Source organism: Dasypus novemcinctus, chromosome 10, assembly GCF_030445035.2.
Source record: "Dasypus novemcinctus isolate mDasNov1 chromosome 10, mDasNov1.1.hap2, whole genome shotgun sequence".
Classification (NCBI taxonomy): domain Eukaryota; kingdom Metazoa; phylum Chordata; class Mammalia; order Cingulata; family Dasypodidae; genus Dasypus; species Dasypus novemcinctus.
The window spans coordinates 83,658,123-83,671,998 of NC_080682.1; the positions used below are offsets into that span (position 1 = coordinate 83,658,123).

Sequence of the window (13,876 nt, forward strand, 5' to 3'; positions counted from 1 at the left end):
CTCAATAAACATTTTTTTTTTTGAATCAATGAATGAATGAGCTGTGGGAAGATTTTTTGTATTTTGTTTTAATAACCTTTAGCATAAGATCTCTAGTCCAGTTAACAGTAATGTATCAATGTCAATTTCGTGGCTTTGATATTGTATGTCAGTATATAAGATGTCACCATTGGGGGAAACGGGGTGAAGAGTACATGGGGGTCTTTATACTGTTTTTGTGACTTTCTGTTGTGTATGTAGTTATTTCAAAAATAAAAATAAAAAGCCCTTTAGTCAGGTTCATGCCAACATTCTTCAATACTTGGAAGAGACAGTGCTGGGAAACAAATTGATTAAATCCCTATTCACAGCATTGCTTTTGTTTTATCATTATTTTTAAAATGTCAACATGATTCATTCATATGGTTCAAAGTTTCAAATGTATAAATAAGGCAAACATGGATGGTCTCTTTCCCAGCTATTTGGTTCTGCTCCCCATAGATGATATATTAAGTTATTCATTTCTTGTGCTAATTTTAGTGAGATTGTGTGCACATACATATGTATCTGTGAGTGTGTGTATATGAATATATTTGTATATATATGTATATAAGTATATATATTTTTTCACTCATGGTAGCATTTGATAGTCACTGTTATTACTTTTTTTCACTTGGCAACACATCTTACAGGCTTTTCATATCAGGATACAAAGAGCCTCCTCATTCTTTGTTATATCTGAACCCCATGCTCTTCTATGCCCCACAATTGATGGACATTTATGTTGTTTCCAAATCTTTTGCTTTTATAAATAATGATGCAATGAAGAATCTTGTTCATCTATCATTTCTCAAGTGTGGGTGTAGGTTTGTGGAATAAGTTCCTAGAAGTGGAATTGAGTTAAAAGATATGTGCCTCAAAATTTTGATAGAGCTAAATTGTCCTTAGAGATTGTTCTATTTTACCCACCCACCAGCAATGTGCTTTATGAAATGCTTGTGTTAATGCAGTGATTAAAAATATTATTTTGGTGATAGCTTTGTGAGTCTGGTGAAAGCTGCGGGCGTCCATCCAGGAAAAACACAACTGACACCATGTTTTGCACACAATTTCAGGAGACTAGGAGATTCCTGAAGGCCATCCCTAAACCCCTGCTTAGGAAATCCTGACTGAAGGGGAGGCAGTATGGTACAGAAAAAAGAGCTTTAGGGCCCAACGGACCTATGGTGACATTTTAGCTGCACTACTTACTGACTGTGGGACATTGGGCAAATCTTTATCTTTTCAAGCTTCAGTTTCCTTCTAAAAAGAAAGGCATAATGATTCAATTTCATAGGATACTTGTGAGGATACATACATATTTTTATGTAAAGCATCTAATAGAGTGCTTGAGATACAGTAAGTACTCAAAAAATGGGTTTGTGTATATATACACACATACCCGGTTCCCTTCGATCTCTGGTTCCCAGTTGTCCCTGTGATGACTGCTGCTGAATTCACGAGCTCAACCTTTAGAGCAACATTCCTCAAAGGGGGGTGGTTAGGCCAACTGCCTGCAAGTCACCTGAGTCCCTTGATTAAAATGCAAATGCAGATCCATCGAATTAGAATTTCTGGGAGATGGGCCCAGGGAAATTTGCTACTCCAGAATTCTAATGCACACTGAAGCCTGAGAAACGCTGCTAAAGAGTTTGATAAATTCCTTCTAGTTACTATACCTGCAGATAGATGTGCAGATAGATGTGGACACCTGAGAGAAAGCATGGCTAGTGCTCAGAGCAGTCTCCTCAGATTTCATCTATAATTATTTACAGTTAATTATTAATGTAGCAGGGAGCATGCACTCCACTCCCATAGTGAATCTCTTTCATGAAAAGTGGCAGTTTCCCCTCCCTGCTCCCCAATTATGAGTCACTGGTCTTTGAATGCACGTATGTAGTAAACAGGTTATGTATAGACCAGTTTTAAAGAAAATTGTAGAGTGGACCATTCATTCTGTGTGCAGGGCAGTTTTAGGCACTGGAGACCCAGCAGTGAATGAAAAACAAATACCAATCCTTGCCCTCATGGAACCCACTTTCTGTCTTACGAGTCTGCAGGGGAAAATTCTGGCTCTCCTTCTCCATCCTGAGGGATGTCCTTCTCTGCTCTTCTGTGAGGGGGTTAGCCATGTGGGAAGACTTCAGCAGCTGGTGAACTCCCTCTCTCCTTGGGCCCAATGTGCACTTGAGGTGTCTCCTACAGCAGCCCTACCTCTGCCCCAGCAAGCGGCCAGCCAGGACTTGCTGAGCCTGAGGGAGGTTTGATGGAAGAGGTCAACCTGGGAATACCTGAGTGTCCCTATTTCGGGGGTGAATTCTCTGTGGGGTGGGGAGGAAGATAGAGTCAGGGAGGAGCTGATCGTTTCCCTGGGAGCTCTTGGAGATGCCCATGGAAGCCTTCAGAGAGTTCCACTTCCTCCAGTGGAGGGATGTCTCCAGGTGACCTGACAGCTGTTGGCAACCTCACAGCCCCTCTGCCTAGGGTGTGTGCTGATCCTGGCTGCGTAGCAGACTCACTTGGGAAACTACTAAAATTATGAATGCGTGGGCTGCAACCCAGACCCATTGAATTAGAATCTCTGGGTGGGGCCTGGGCATGAATATTTTTAAGGCTCTTCAGAGGATTCTCATTTGTAGCCAGAATGGAAAACTATTAGGAATCCAGTTAAGTACGGGACACTCCCCGTGTGGGGTACCAGTCGCCTGGTAGGGCCTTGAGGAGCTCATCCTGGAACCTGGGGAGGGAGACAGTTTGGAATGAGATGCCTGAGGAAGGGATCAGTGAGGAGACCCCGTGTCCAGGCTCAGTGGATAAAGCCTGTCACAGCTGGGGGACTGACCCATGGCCAGGAGTTGGGGATGCACCCTGCACAGCGAGGCAGCTGTCACCTGGAGGGACTGAAGCCACAGGCCTTGGAGCACCAATCCCGAGCACTGCCAGCCATGCCTGGTGAAGGCTACCTGGGGTGGGAATGAAGGCCCAGGGTGAGGGTTGCCAGGTTTAGCAAATGAAAATACAGGATGTCCAGTTAAATTTTAATTTCAGATAAATAACAGATAATTTTTCAGTACAATTATGTCCCATGCAACATTTGGGGGCATACTTATACTAAAAAAATTATGTGTTCTCTATCTGTAATTCAAATTTAACTAGGCATCCTATATTTTATCTGGCAACCCTACCCAGGGCTAATCTGTGCTGCTTCTAACTCCAAAAGGGGGCTGGAGCCCCCAGGTGACTTGCCCTGAGCCTGATGTGCCATGGTCTTGACCCCAGGCGGGCACTGCCCCTGAGGTGGGTAAGGAGAGAGCATGAACTGGCATGGTGTGGACCAGCCGGAGGGAGGCAGCCCTTTCTGGCCTGTAACTGAGAAGGGACAGGAAGCAAAGTCATGCTGCTCTAGCATTTAGGAGATGCTGGCACTATTTCCTGTGTCATTTAATCCTCTTAATGGCCCCATGAGCTAGGTCTTAAATTATTCCCACTTTATAGGTGTGGAGACTGAGACTTTGCAGTGTTAAGACCACAGAGCTGTTAAGTGGAGGTGCAAGGGTTGTAGCTCTTGGAACTGGTGCCTGGTCTGAGTTTAGCTGAATCTCCTGGCACGTCTCTCACGTAATCCCAATGGTTTAAGGAGGGAGCAGCTTCTGCCCCGAGATCCCTGGCACGGCATATATTCCCAGATCCTTCTGGCACTGAGCCAGGGTTCTGTCCAAGCTCTTGTGCTTGCTGGATACTCCAGGCTGGGAGGCAGATCTCCAGCGTCTCCTTCATCCCTGCCTGGCCAGGGACAGTGCCCGAGGCACGAGCCGCCCATGGGTACTTCCATCGGCCGTGTGGGTGCCCATGGAAAGGGCCCAGGTCGAGGTGCTGCTTCACAGTCTCAGCCTGCCCTGAGTCCTGAGATCACCCAGTCAGCTTCCCTGGTCATTAAGCCCCAGAGCCTGTCCAGAGGGGCTCCCCGAGCAGCCTGTGCCTATAAGTCCCAGCCCCTCTCAGAGGAGGCGGGTGGCCGAGGCTCTGCAGCCAGAGGCTTCTCTGCTCTGAGCTCCAGAGCCAGATGTAACATTGACCTTAAATGGTAAAAGCTCCCCAGAGTGAAGAGAGGCTGGCCAGAGGAGGAAAGGGGAATAACTCAGTTTTAGGTAAGTAGCTGCTACATCTGAGAAAAGCTGCAGCGGGAAGCGGTGGGAACTCTTCTCCTCCTTAAAGGTACAGGGTGCTGGGACAGGGTGCACTTAACTACACCTTTTCAGGGGAGTTCACTTTGTTATGTGGCTTTTAGACTGGAGTGTTTTTAGTAAAGCTGTTTTAATTTTTAAATAAGAAGTGAATCTTGTCAGTCCTAATTTAGCTGAAGTATGCTCCTTTTGCTTGCTGTTGAAAAGTATGCATAAGTTAGGATGAAAAAATGTGGCTTATGACGGGAGATCTCCCCCTGCCCCCAGCTTTCCTGTGGGGCCTTTTGGGGAATAGACGGGTCCTCAGAATCCACAAGCCTGCCAGGCAGGGCTCACTTCCCACCACCCACCGCCCCTCTCCAGCTCTGCTCTGTGCTTCTGTGTGCCTCTCTCTATTCCCTTCCGACCCCCTGCCTTGAACCTCGTCCCAGCCCATCCCTGTCTCCATCCTTGCCCCTGCCCTGTTTCTGTCTGTGTCCTGCCTGTCTGGGTTCTGGCCGCAGCCCCTGCTTTCATCTCTAGCCCTGTCTCTCCTCCTATGTCCAGCGTCTCCCGAGTTTGTGCCCCCAGCCCGGCTGAGCTGCAGAGGCTCTGTGTGGAAGCTGTTCCTAGAGTAAGCCGCGCTCAGGTGGCCTTCCTCCAGAGGAACGGCGAGTGCAAGCCCGCGGACAGGCCCCAGCTGCCTCGCTTCCTGCTGTCCAGTAAACAATTGTAAAAGTCCAGAGAGGCTCTGAAGTGGAGTAAACAGCAGTACGGCCCGCACTCCAGCCTCCCCGAGCTCAGCAGCCGCTGCCCTCTGACCACTCTTTAGACTGCTCATTGGGGTGCCAAGGGAGGTAGAGCAGCCCAAGGGTTTGCCTGAACTGGGTCTCCTGAAGGAAAAAGGAAGAAGCTTCCCAGGCGTGTTAGGTTTTAGGTAAGTAGCAATCGTGGTAAGGATTATGTTGCCTCTCTACCAGGGTAAATAAGCAATTCCTTGATCTTTGTGACATGCTGGTGAGGCAGGTAGAGTAACACCACCTGCCTTTTGTGGGAGAGGAAACTCAGGTTAAGTGACTTGCCTAAGATCATACCGCTAAGAAGCAGAGCTAGAATTCACAGCTAGGCCTGTATGACTAACTCCATTGCTTCTGCACCTTGACACAGCTGCAAGTGTAAGTGTATACTCCTGCCTTGAAGAGTGTCTTGAGATTTTTTTTTTTTTTTTTTTTTTATTTATTTATTTTAATTTTCCCCCCTCCCCTGGTTGTCTGTTCTTGGTGTCTATTTTGCTGCGTCTTGTTTCTTTGTCCGCTTCTGTTGTCGTCAGCGGCACGGGAAGTGTGGGCGGCGCCATTCCTGGGCAGGCTGCACTTTCTTTTCACGCTGGGCGGCTCTCCTCAAGGGCGCACTCCTTGCGTGTGGGGCTCCCCCACGCGGGGGACACCCTTGCGTGGCACGGCACTCCTTGCGTGCATCAGCACTCCGCATGGCCAGCTCCACACGGGTCAAGGAGGCCCGGGGTTTGAACCACGGACCTCCCATATGGTAGACGGACGCCCTAACCACTGGGCCAAAGTCCGTTTCCCAAGAGATTTTTGACCTAATGGGCAATACGGTTGTCATATTTGTTTGCTTGGTCCACAGTTCATTGATGTGTGTGTGTGTCTTGGAGGCGGCTGCTTGTATTCAGAGCAGATGTATCTTCCTCTATACAAGGTAGTGAGGCATTCAGTGGAAGAGAAATTTCTTGCACATTTACTCTAAGATCATCTGGGAGATATTAGTATGTGCTAATTGTTACAATATGGTCAATATCCCTATAAACATGTTTTCTGACACAAAAAAAGCAATCATTTCTCTGGTTCTTAGCACTGTATTGGACACTATTCTAAGCACTTTACTGATAGTAGCTAGTTTACCATTTCTACAACCATACCAAGCAGAGATTCTCATCATCATTCTGGTCTTGTAGCTGGGACGTTTTAGCACCCAGAGGCTGTGAGGTGGAGCTGGCAACCCATCTCGGGACGCTCTGCTTTTAACCCTCGTGCTGGGCTGATCTACAGTCAGTGCCATTTCCTGGAGGGCAGTGGGGCGGCACCCACCCCAACCCAACACTGCGCCGGAGGCTCTCCATGCTTGCTTTCATGTGCTCCTTACAGCAATCCTGTGAGGGCTCTTCACCCCAATTTAAAAGCGTCACCCAGCTGCTAGGAGACAGAGGAGGGGTTTAAATAGTATCTTGGATGAGGATAGTCAGGGGTATGTAATGCTTTCTACTTGAAACCAAATATCCAGGGGGACGAGAGGACTCTCAGTAGTTCAGGGAGGTGGGAGCCTTCTGCAGGTCGCTGTCAGAGGAATCCAGGTTCTTGTCTGGTGGGTGGAATTACACGTAACGGGGTCCTCAGCTTTCCAAACAGTCCCCACCTCTTTCCCCTAAGCCTTCGGAATGAAGGTGGATGGATGATGCATCCTGCACCTCCAGCAGGAGCGCTGGCTGAGCCCTTTGCAGGCAGACACCGTTCCCCACTGTTTGTCCTGCACCCGGTATGATGCTGGAAGTGTGCTCCACGTTCAGGCTTAATTTGGGTTTTGGATGAATGAATGGATGCAATGCTCATAAATTGTGTTCTGATTAAATGGGCTCTGGTTTTATTATGTATGTGTACCTGATAAAATCTAATAAGCAGATTTTTCCATTGTGGCTTGAGAGGGTGCAAGGAATGGCTCTCAAGATAGCACCCCCACTCCCGTCACCTCTCCTGAGTAGCCCCAAAGGGCCTCCGGACTTCTCCTCAGTCATAACCTGGAAGTTAGCAGAGGGATTCTGTTTGCTGGTCAAGGAGAAACGGAGGCCCAGGTGCATGGGGAGGAGAGAGCTTGGAGCTCCAGGCTATCCCTGCCCCTTAGAGAGTTATTTGAGTCGCAAGGAGTCAAATGAGGCTCTGAGTTCTCATGTGGTAAATGTAAAAGGAAAGAGGAAAGGACACTGATATTATTGAGATGCTGCCTTGTGCCAGGATTTGTACAGGTTATTTAATTCAATCCAGCATGAAGACATCACTTCTCAAAGAGGTAAAGCAACTTGCCCAAGCATACACTGCTGGGAAGTGGGGCGTGGGGACTCCAGCTCAGGTCACTCAGGTCCCTCTCTCCAAAGCTAGCACTTACTGTGTTAGATGCCACCCTGGCTTGTTTAGTAACCCAGGTCCCAGGGGCAGTAATCCCGGAGACTGTTATAGTCCAAATTATGGGAGAATCAGGATAAAAGGGGAAGTATTTGCGCTGTGGGCCTGAGTTCAGGCAATAGACCCGGGAGCTTTGCTGGGCAGTTCTTCAGACTGGGCCTTAGCACAGCTGACAGCTTTGGACAATCCCTGTGTTCTTGCGAAGGCCTTCTCCAGGGGAGAAGAGAAGTGGATGTCAGTCAGCCAAGCTGTCAGTCAGTTCGAATGTTAGGAAACCTTTTTTTCCAGTGGCTACAGATGTAAAAAAAAAATGGTTTGCAGAGGCTGAACTTAATCCACTCTGGTTACTTTTTCCTATTAATTTTTAATTTATCATTTTTATTCATTTTTTTTCTGTTAATAAGAGTAATGTATGTCCCTTGTTAAAACTTCTTGTAGAATAAATAATTCTATATTCTATAAAATATAGAATAAATTTTAAAAAACAAATAAATATAAAAAAATAAAAATCTCTCTACAATCCAGCACTCAGAGATAACTACTGTTAATATTATGGTGTACTTTTTGCCTATCTTCATATTTCTCTGTATTTTATAAAACCAGAGTCTTATTGTATATATGGTTTTATAGTCTGCTTTTAAAAACAAGCATTCTATCCTAATTGTTCCATATCATTAAATATGCTTCAAAACATGATTTTTCAATGACTGTATAATATAGAATCATTTCAGCCTTACAACAGCTTAACCATTGTTTCTTCTTGGGCATTTACAGTGTGGTTTTTCTTTGGGGACTCTCTTGGAGGCACACACAGAATGCCTTTTCCTTATGTTTATGGCATCTGGAGACTCAGCTCTCAGAGAAGGGCCCCTGAGGTGTTTCTCAAGGTGTGGACTTGGCTAGCGAGATGATTTAAATTAAGAAACTGACTCAGTCTGAAACACATGAAATCACATCGTGAGAATGCTCTTCCCCCTTTACATTCTTTTCAGTCCTTCTGAAAGGAAGAACGCCTCCGCTTGAGGTTCGGTGGTGACCAACTGTCCCAGCCTGCCCAAGAATGAGGAGCACCTCAGGATTTTCAGTGCTGAAAACAGAACATACCCAGGCAAACTGGGAAGTGTTGGTCACCCTAGTTTGAGCCTAGCATTCCCGTAATATCTGACACTTGCTTTTCTTCCTGTTTCACAAAATGAGAGCAGGCCTTGGGCATGTAGCCTCTGGCAGGCAGCGGCTAGAATTTAATGACTGTTTTTGTTTCATTTATTTTTATAATAACTCTCTATTTGTGGCGAATGGTACTGATTTTTCCATTACGGTGGGGATATAAAGTTTCCCTTTTAAATAAATGCACTGACAATAGCGGCTAACGCCTAATGAGTATTAACACTGAGCTCCACGCTGCTCTGATGCTTTATCTGTAGTATTTAATTTGTCTTCACAGCGACCCTCTGAGCTGGGTACTATTTTTATCCTTGTTATACAGATGAGAAAACTGGGGCTCAGAGAGGGTAAGGAACTTACCCAACAGCACAAAGCTAGGGAAGGGCAGAGCTGGGATTTCAACCCTGGCTTTTCAGCCCATTGCTAGTCTAATTAAAGATTATCAAACAGAATTCAGGTGCACACAGACACAGCAAAGATTGTGAGGGCTATGGGCACATGACTCAAGTTTAGGAAACACTAGCTTGGCCGAAATCGGGGTTTTACAAGCAGGGAGAGTGCAGGGTGTGAGGGGAGCAGAATTATCTCAACGAAACCAAGGAAAAGTTAGTGACCCGTGGACCAGTGGGCAAGACGGAGAGGGGGATGACCACGCACCACTCACAGCCTGGCTGCAGAGGGGCTTGTGGTGCACGCAGGGCAGGGTGGCTGCCCTGGGAAGCCGGACACAGAGGCCGCCGGAAGAGCTGTGAGAACCAGGAGGATGTTCCCAGAGAGCCCCAGGTTCTTGAGAAGGAGGTGACAACCTGAAGACATCTTGACTTTGCTAAGATAGGTGTGCTCAAAAGAGTGCTAGGCCCCGAGTCGGGAGATGGGCCTGACTGAGCCTTGGTTTCCTCTCCTGTAAAATGGAGATTATATAGTACCCGCTTGGCACGATGAAATCCCTTGGTCCTGTGACTGTCCTTAGCACCTAGTAAACAGTAGCCATTATATTTCTGCCCTCCGTCTTTCCCCTCCCAGGAGATCTCTGCACTGAGTTTGAGGCTCTGACTGCCCATAATTCTGGATCCTATTCTCACCTCTGTTGATGCCCCAAGGACAGTGGCAGGCTTGTTTCCTAGAGATTGGCCCTGGGTACCTGGTGGGGCCATTAAGGGAGCCCAATAAATAAAACCTCCTTCCTTTACTGAAGTTGTAAGATTCATTAAGAATTCAGAGTCAAATACTGACAGGCATAGAGAGGGCTAGAGTTAAAGCACTGAGCAGGCAGAGAGACCTGAGGCGGCCACTCTACTACAGCAGAGAGACTTCTTCAGAACCCTGGAGGAGTCCCTCTCCCCGAGGAAGTTCAGACGAGATGAGCATTTCTCTAGTATCTCCCGTACCTGCCATTGGAGAGTATTTTTTAACTGGTGGTAACGGCCATTGGAGAAGGTGGTGTTCTCGTGGCCTGCCTGCTGTGGCACACGAGGACTTCATCAGCTTACACCTATACGGGCTAAAGTTCTCTGGTTACCAAGTGTCAGAAACCTACACTGGCTGACGTTAGAGAAAACGGGGGTTAATCGGAAAATAGTTTAGAGAATCAAAGGCAGAAGTAGACAGCCAAGCCTCAGGAAGCCAGAATCTGGCAGCGGGAAATGGCCAACCTTTTTTCTCTAGAGCAGAGGCCTTCAAATTTTCTTTTCTGATGGTGCATCTCATCAGTTAAAAATATTTCTTTTTTAGCGTTACTTCCATTTTATGTAGTTCTTTATTTTAAATCATATATACTAGCTACCGTATTAACTTGGTCATTATTTTATAAAACATGTAAAAATAGAAATTTTTAAGGCCTGAGAAAGATAAAATATTTTTTTGAAAATCATGCTTATTTTTTTAAACAGTGCCAACAACTCTTTGCTTTCCCCAAAAATATTCTTTAGTGAGAGAAGTGGGATTGATTATGTTTTATTATTTTTGAAGTCGCCACATGCCCTTTGGATAACCTCTAACTGCCTCTAACAACTGTCATGGCTGAAGAGATACTTTATCAATCAGACTCCCAGCAGAGAACCAAATCTAGCTCAGATGGTTCAAGAGACTCAAACGAAAGGACTAGTTGGCCAAAGTGTAGGAGCCAAGGAGGGATGATGAGGCATCCTGAAACAAGCACGAGGGGGAAGCCTAGCTGGGAGGGACAAGAGAAGGAAATAATGTTAACTGGAAATCAGCAAGACCCAGAGCCAGGGAAGAGGATCCACTCAGAATGAGCTGTATTAGAGAGTGGTGTGGCCACTGCCAGGCAGGGTGCTGAAGCAGAGGGGAGTAGGAAAGGAATGCCCCAACCTCTCTCTCCACCCAGCTCCTTTCGGCACACTGGCCAAACTCAGGCAGCAGCAAGGAAGCTAAAGGGCTACATTCCACAGCTGTCATTCTGGAACAGGACAGAGAATCGATCTAGGGGCAGGGAAGGGACAGAGAGAGGACAGAGGAAGACCAGCCCAGATACCTGACAAGGAAGAAAGGCATCCTGGCTGCCCTGCTGAGCAGTGAAACTAAGCTTTCAATTTTATCTACCAGTTTGCAATTTTTTTTTTTAGTTGCTTGAGGTTTCCTTAGTAACGATGTCTTCACCCCACATTTTAAAAAATAACAGAGGACTTTTTAAACCATGTGTCCATTTTTATGATGGTTGATTTGGTTAAAACTAGATAAATATATTCCACTAATCCACTTACTTCAGCACATGCAAACTCTTTCATACTTCACTGAAAGCAAATGAATACCCAAGGGTGCTATGTCAGCCCCTTAGCATTGTAGAATTCCCTCTCTTCCCTCAGGACAGCTAACAAACTGGACATGACAGTGACTTTTAGATTTAGGGACCCTCCATTTTAAATAAAAATAAATAATAAACATACTCCACCATGAAGACCTCTTACCTAGGGCACAGCCAGCAGCTTGACCAGGCTTCCGTGACTATGACAGGTCTATTATGGGTGACAGTCAATCAGCCATAATGTGGGCACAGGATGATGGGGCATAGACGTGGCCTTGGCAAACCATCCTTTGCATATGGGAGCCCCTCTTATTGGAGGGGAAATTGCTAAGAGCAAATATCTCTCCAAATAATGTTGTTACCCATTCACTTATAATTGCCTTCTTGCCCTGCCTTCCAGAGATCCCAGTCAACCCCCCCAATTCCTCAGCCACATTTACATTTAGAGATGTAGTACTGAAGTAAGAAGAGAGCAGGCAAGAAATATTTAGGTTATTTCCAAAGATGGTGAATCATATCCATTGTGTGTGGTTTTTACCAGTTTATGCAGTGGAGGGCAGCCTAGTTTCCTGACAGTTGTCCCCAATATATAGCCAACATTTCTGGCAGGTCTGGATTCACAGGGCCTCACACTAAGAGGCAGACTGTTTCTTGGGTCAGCCTAGACTCAGCATAGGAAGATGGATGCAGTGATGGACCTCAAGGATCTGGCACAATAGACACAGAGACACTTGTCAAGTTGTCCCTAAACCACAGCTCCTATAGTTTATAAAACAGAGAGGTTGCCTAGGCAAGCAGACAAAGAAAGCCTGACTTTTCTGAGTCCTGGAGGGGAAGGTTCCACTTGCGAAATCTCCAGGGGCTTGTTTCAAATGACAAGAGTAATTGTACTTACCATTATAACAACTATTATTTACTGAGCACCAACAAAATATCGTGTCAAGTGCTTTACATATATTATCTCATACTTTTGAAATGCCCTGTGAAGCAGGTGATAATATTATCTCAGAATAATACTGATGAGAATTCACTCAGAATTACACAGCTATAAAGTAGCAGGGCCAAAGTTATATTGCCCTTGATACAAAACGAATAGAGTCTGTTTTAGTTTCCTTGGCTGCTCAAGTGAATACCATGCAATGGGTTGGTTTAAATAATGGTAATTAATTAGCTCATGGTTTGGATCAAGGTGATGCTTCTTCCTGAAGACTGGCATTCTGGGGCTGGCTGCTGCTGATCCTTGATTCTGGCTCCTCTGTCACATGGCAATGCACATGGCAGCTTTTTCTGGCCTCATCCTTCTCTTCCAGGTTCCACTGACCTTCAGCTTCTTGCTTCCATGGCTTTTTCTCTTTGTTTGAGTTTCATTTTGCTTATAAAGGACTCCAGTAGTAGGAGTAAGGCCCATCCTGATCGAATTGAGTCACACCTTTACTGCAATGAGTTCACCCCCACAGGAATGAATTATGTTTAAGAACTTGTGTTTCTGGGGTACATAGCTCCAAACCACCACACAGCCCATCAGTAGATAGAAAATCACACTTGTTGCTTATCAGCCAGGATGGAATAGGGACTGGGCTCTAAAATTTCAAAAAGGTCAGATCCTGATGGGTTTATAGGGAGGTATTAAGGGAAGCTGGGGGGTTCCTAACATCATGGCAAGTTTATAGCAGATTCTTGGTGAGTATTGAATGAAGGAAGGAATGAACAAATGAATGATGAATGAATGAATGAACTCCCTCAGCTTTGAAGATAGTGAAAGTCTTCCAACATCTATTCCCTCGTGCCATTTCCCAAAATGAAATGAAGAGGTCATAGAAGAAAGGTCTTGGGTTCTAGGCTTAGCTTTCTTCCAACTTATTTTGTGTCCTTGAGCAAATCTCTTCTCTCTTCTGAGGCTTTGATTTCCTCTTCTGTGAACCATTTTTCTACAAGGCCCAGAGATTCACCCCAAGAGGTAAGTGAGTTTGGACATTCCAGATTAATAATTGTGTCAAATACTTTGTCTGTGCCTAGTAGAAGGATGGCAGGTGTGTTAGAATCCAAGTCAGCTGTTATTGTTCATTTTCTACAGGCTCTTGTGCCTTTGGGGGCAGTGGGAACTGACACCAGACCCAAAGTAAAGGGAAGACTGTGTTTTTAAGAAAATATTTACTGCTAAAGGGAACACCTAGTCATTCTCTTTTTTGTTAGCAAGGTGCTTGACTCATGCTTTAGACATTTACTGCTCAGATTATAAATGATGGTCTTGTTTTTATTGCTAACAAAGCATGCCTCCCTTCCCTCACCCTATCGGGTAGCTACCTCCCAGCTCTTCAGCTCTGAGAGCACACAGAGAACATCCTAAGGGGGTTGGGGACTGGGACAAAAAAAGACTGGATTTCAGTCCCCTGGCTGGGATGAACTTCAAAGGTACCAGAATTTGGGGGGCCTCCAGGAGGTATTGGATACCACTTCAGAGCCCCAAAAGTGGGGAGAAATCTGGAGAACTTGAGGAGCCCCAGGAACATGGTTTGAGTAGCTCACGCCTGCATAGTGCTTTCTCTGACCTTATCACATTTGATCCTCCCAGA

At 45.8% G+C, this 13,876-nt stretch overlaps 1 protein-coding gene across 9 annotated transcripts in view; it reads left to right on the plus strand.

Annotated features, from left to right (window-relative positions):
• IRAG1 (inositol 1,4,5-triphosphate receptor associated 1) overlaps positions 1–13,876 on the plus strand; it is a 250,917-nt gene that overhangs the window by 104,296 nt on the left and 132,745 nt on the right. For 2 of the 9 annotated variants that reach the window (XM_071217843.1, XM_071217845.1), the window contains exon 1: positions 4,142–4,233. The exons of 2 other annotated variants lie outside the window; for them this stretch is intronic. Coding sequence is in view for 2 of the 7 variants with exons in the window: in XM_058305744.2 (XP_058161727.1) it covers positions 4,100–4,166 (67 nt within the window). In the remaining 5 variants the exon portion in view is untranslated. Of the gene's footprint in view, positions 1–4,071; positions 4,234–5,010; positions 5,119–13,876 lie in introns of those variants that run through there. 5 more of the 9 variants (XM_058305744.2, XM_058305745.2, XM_071217844.1 and 2 more) reach the window with 5 other exon arrangements.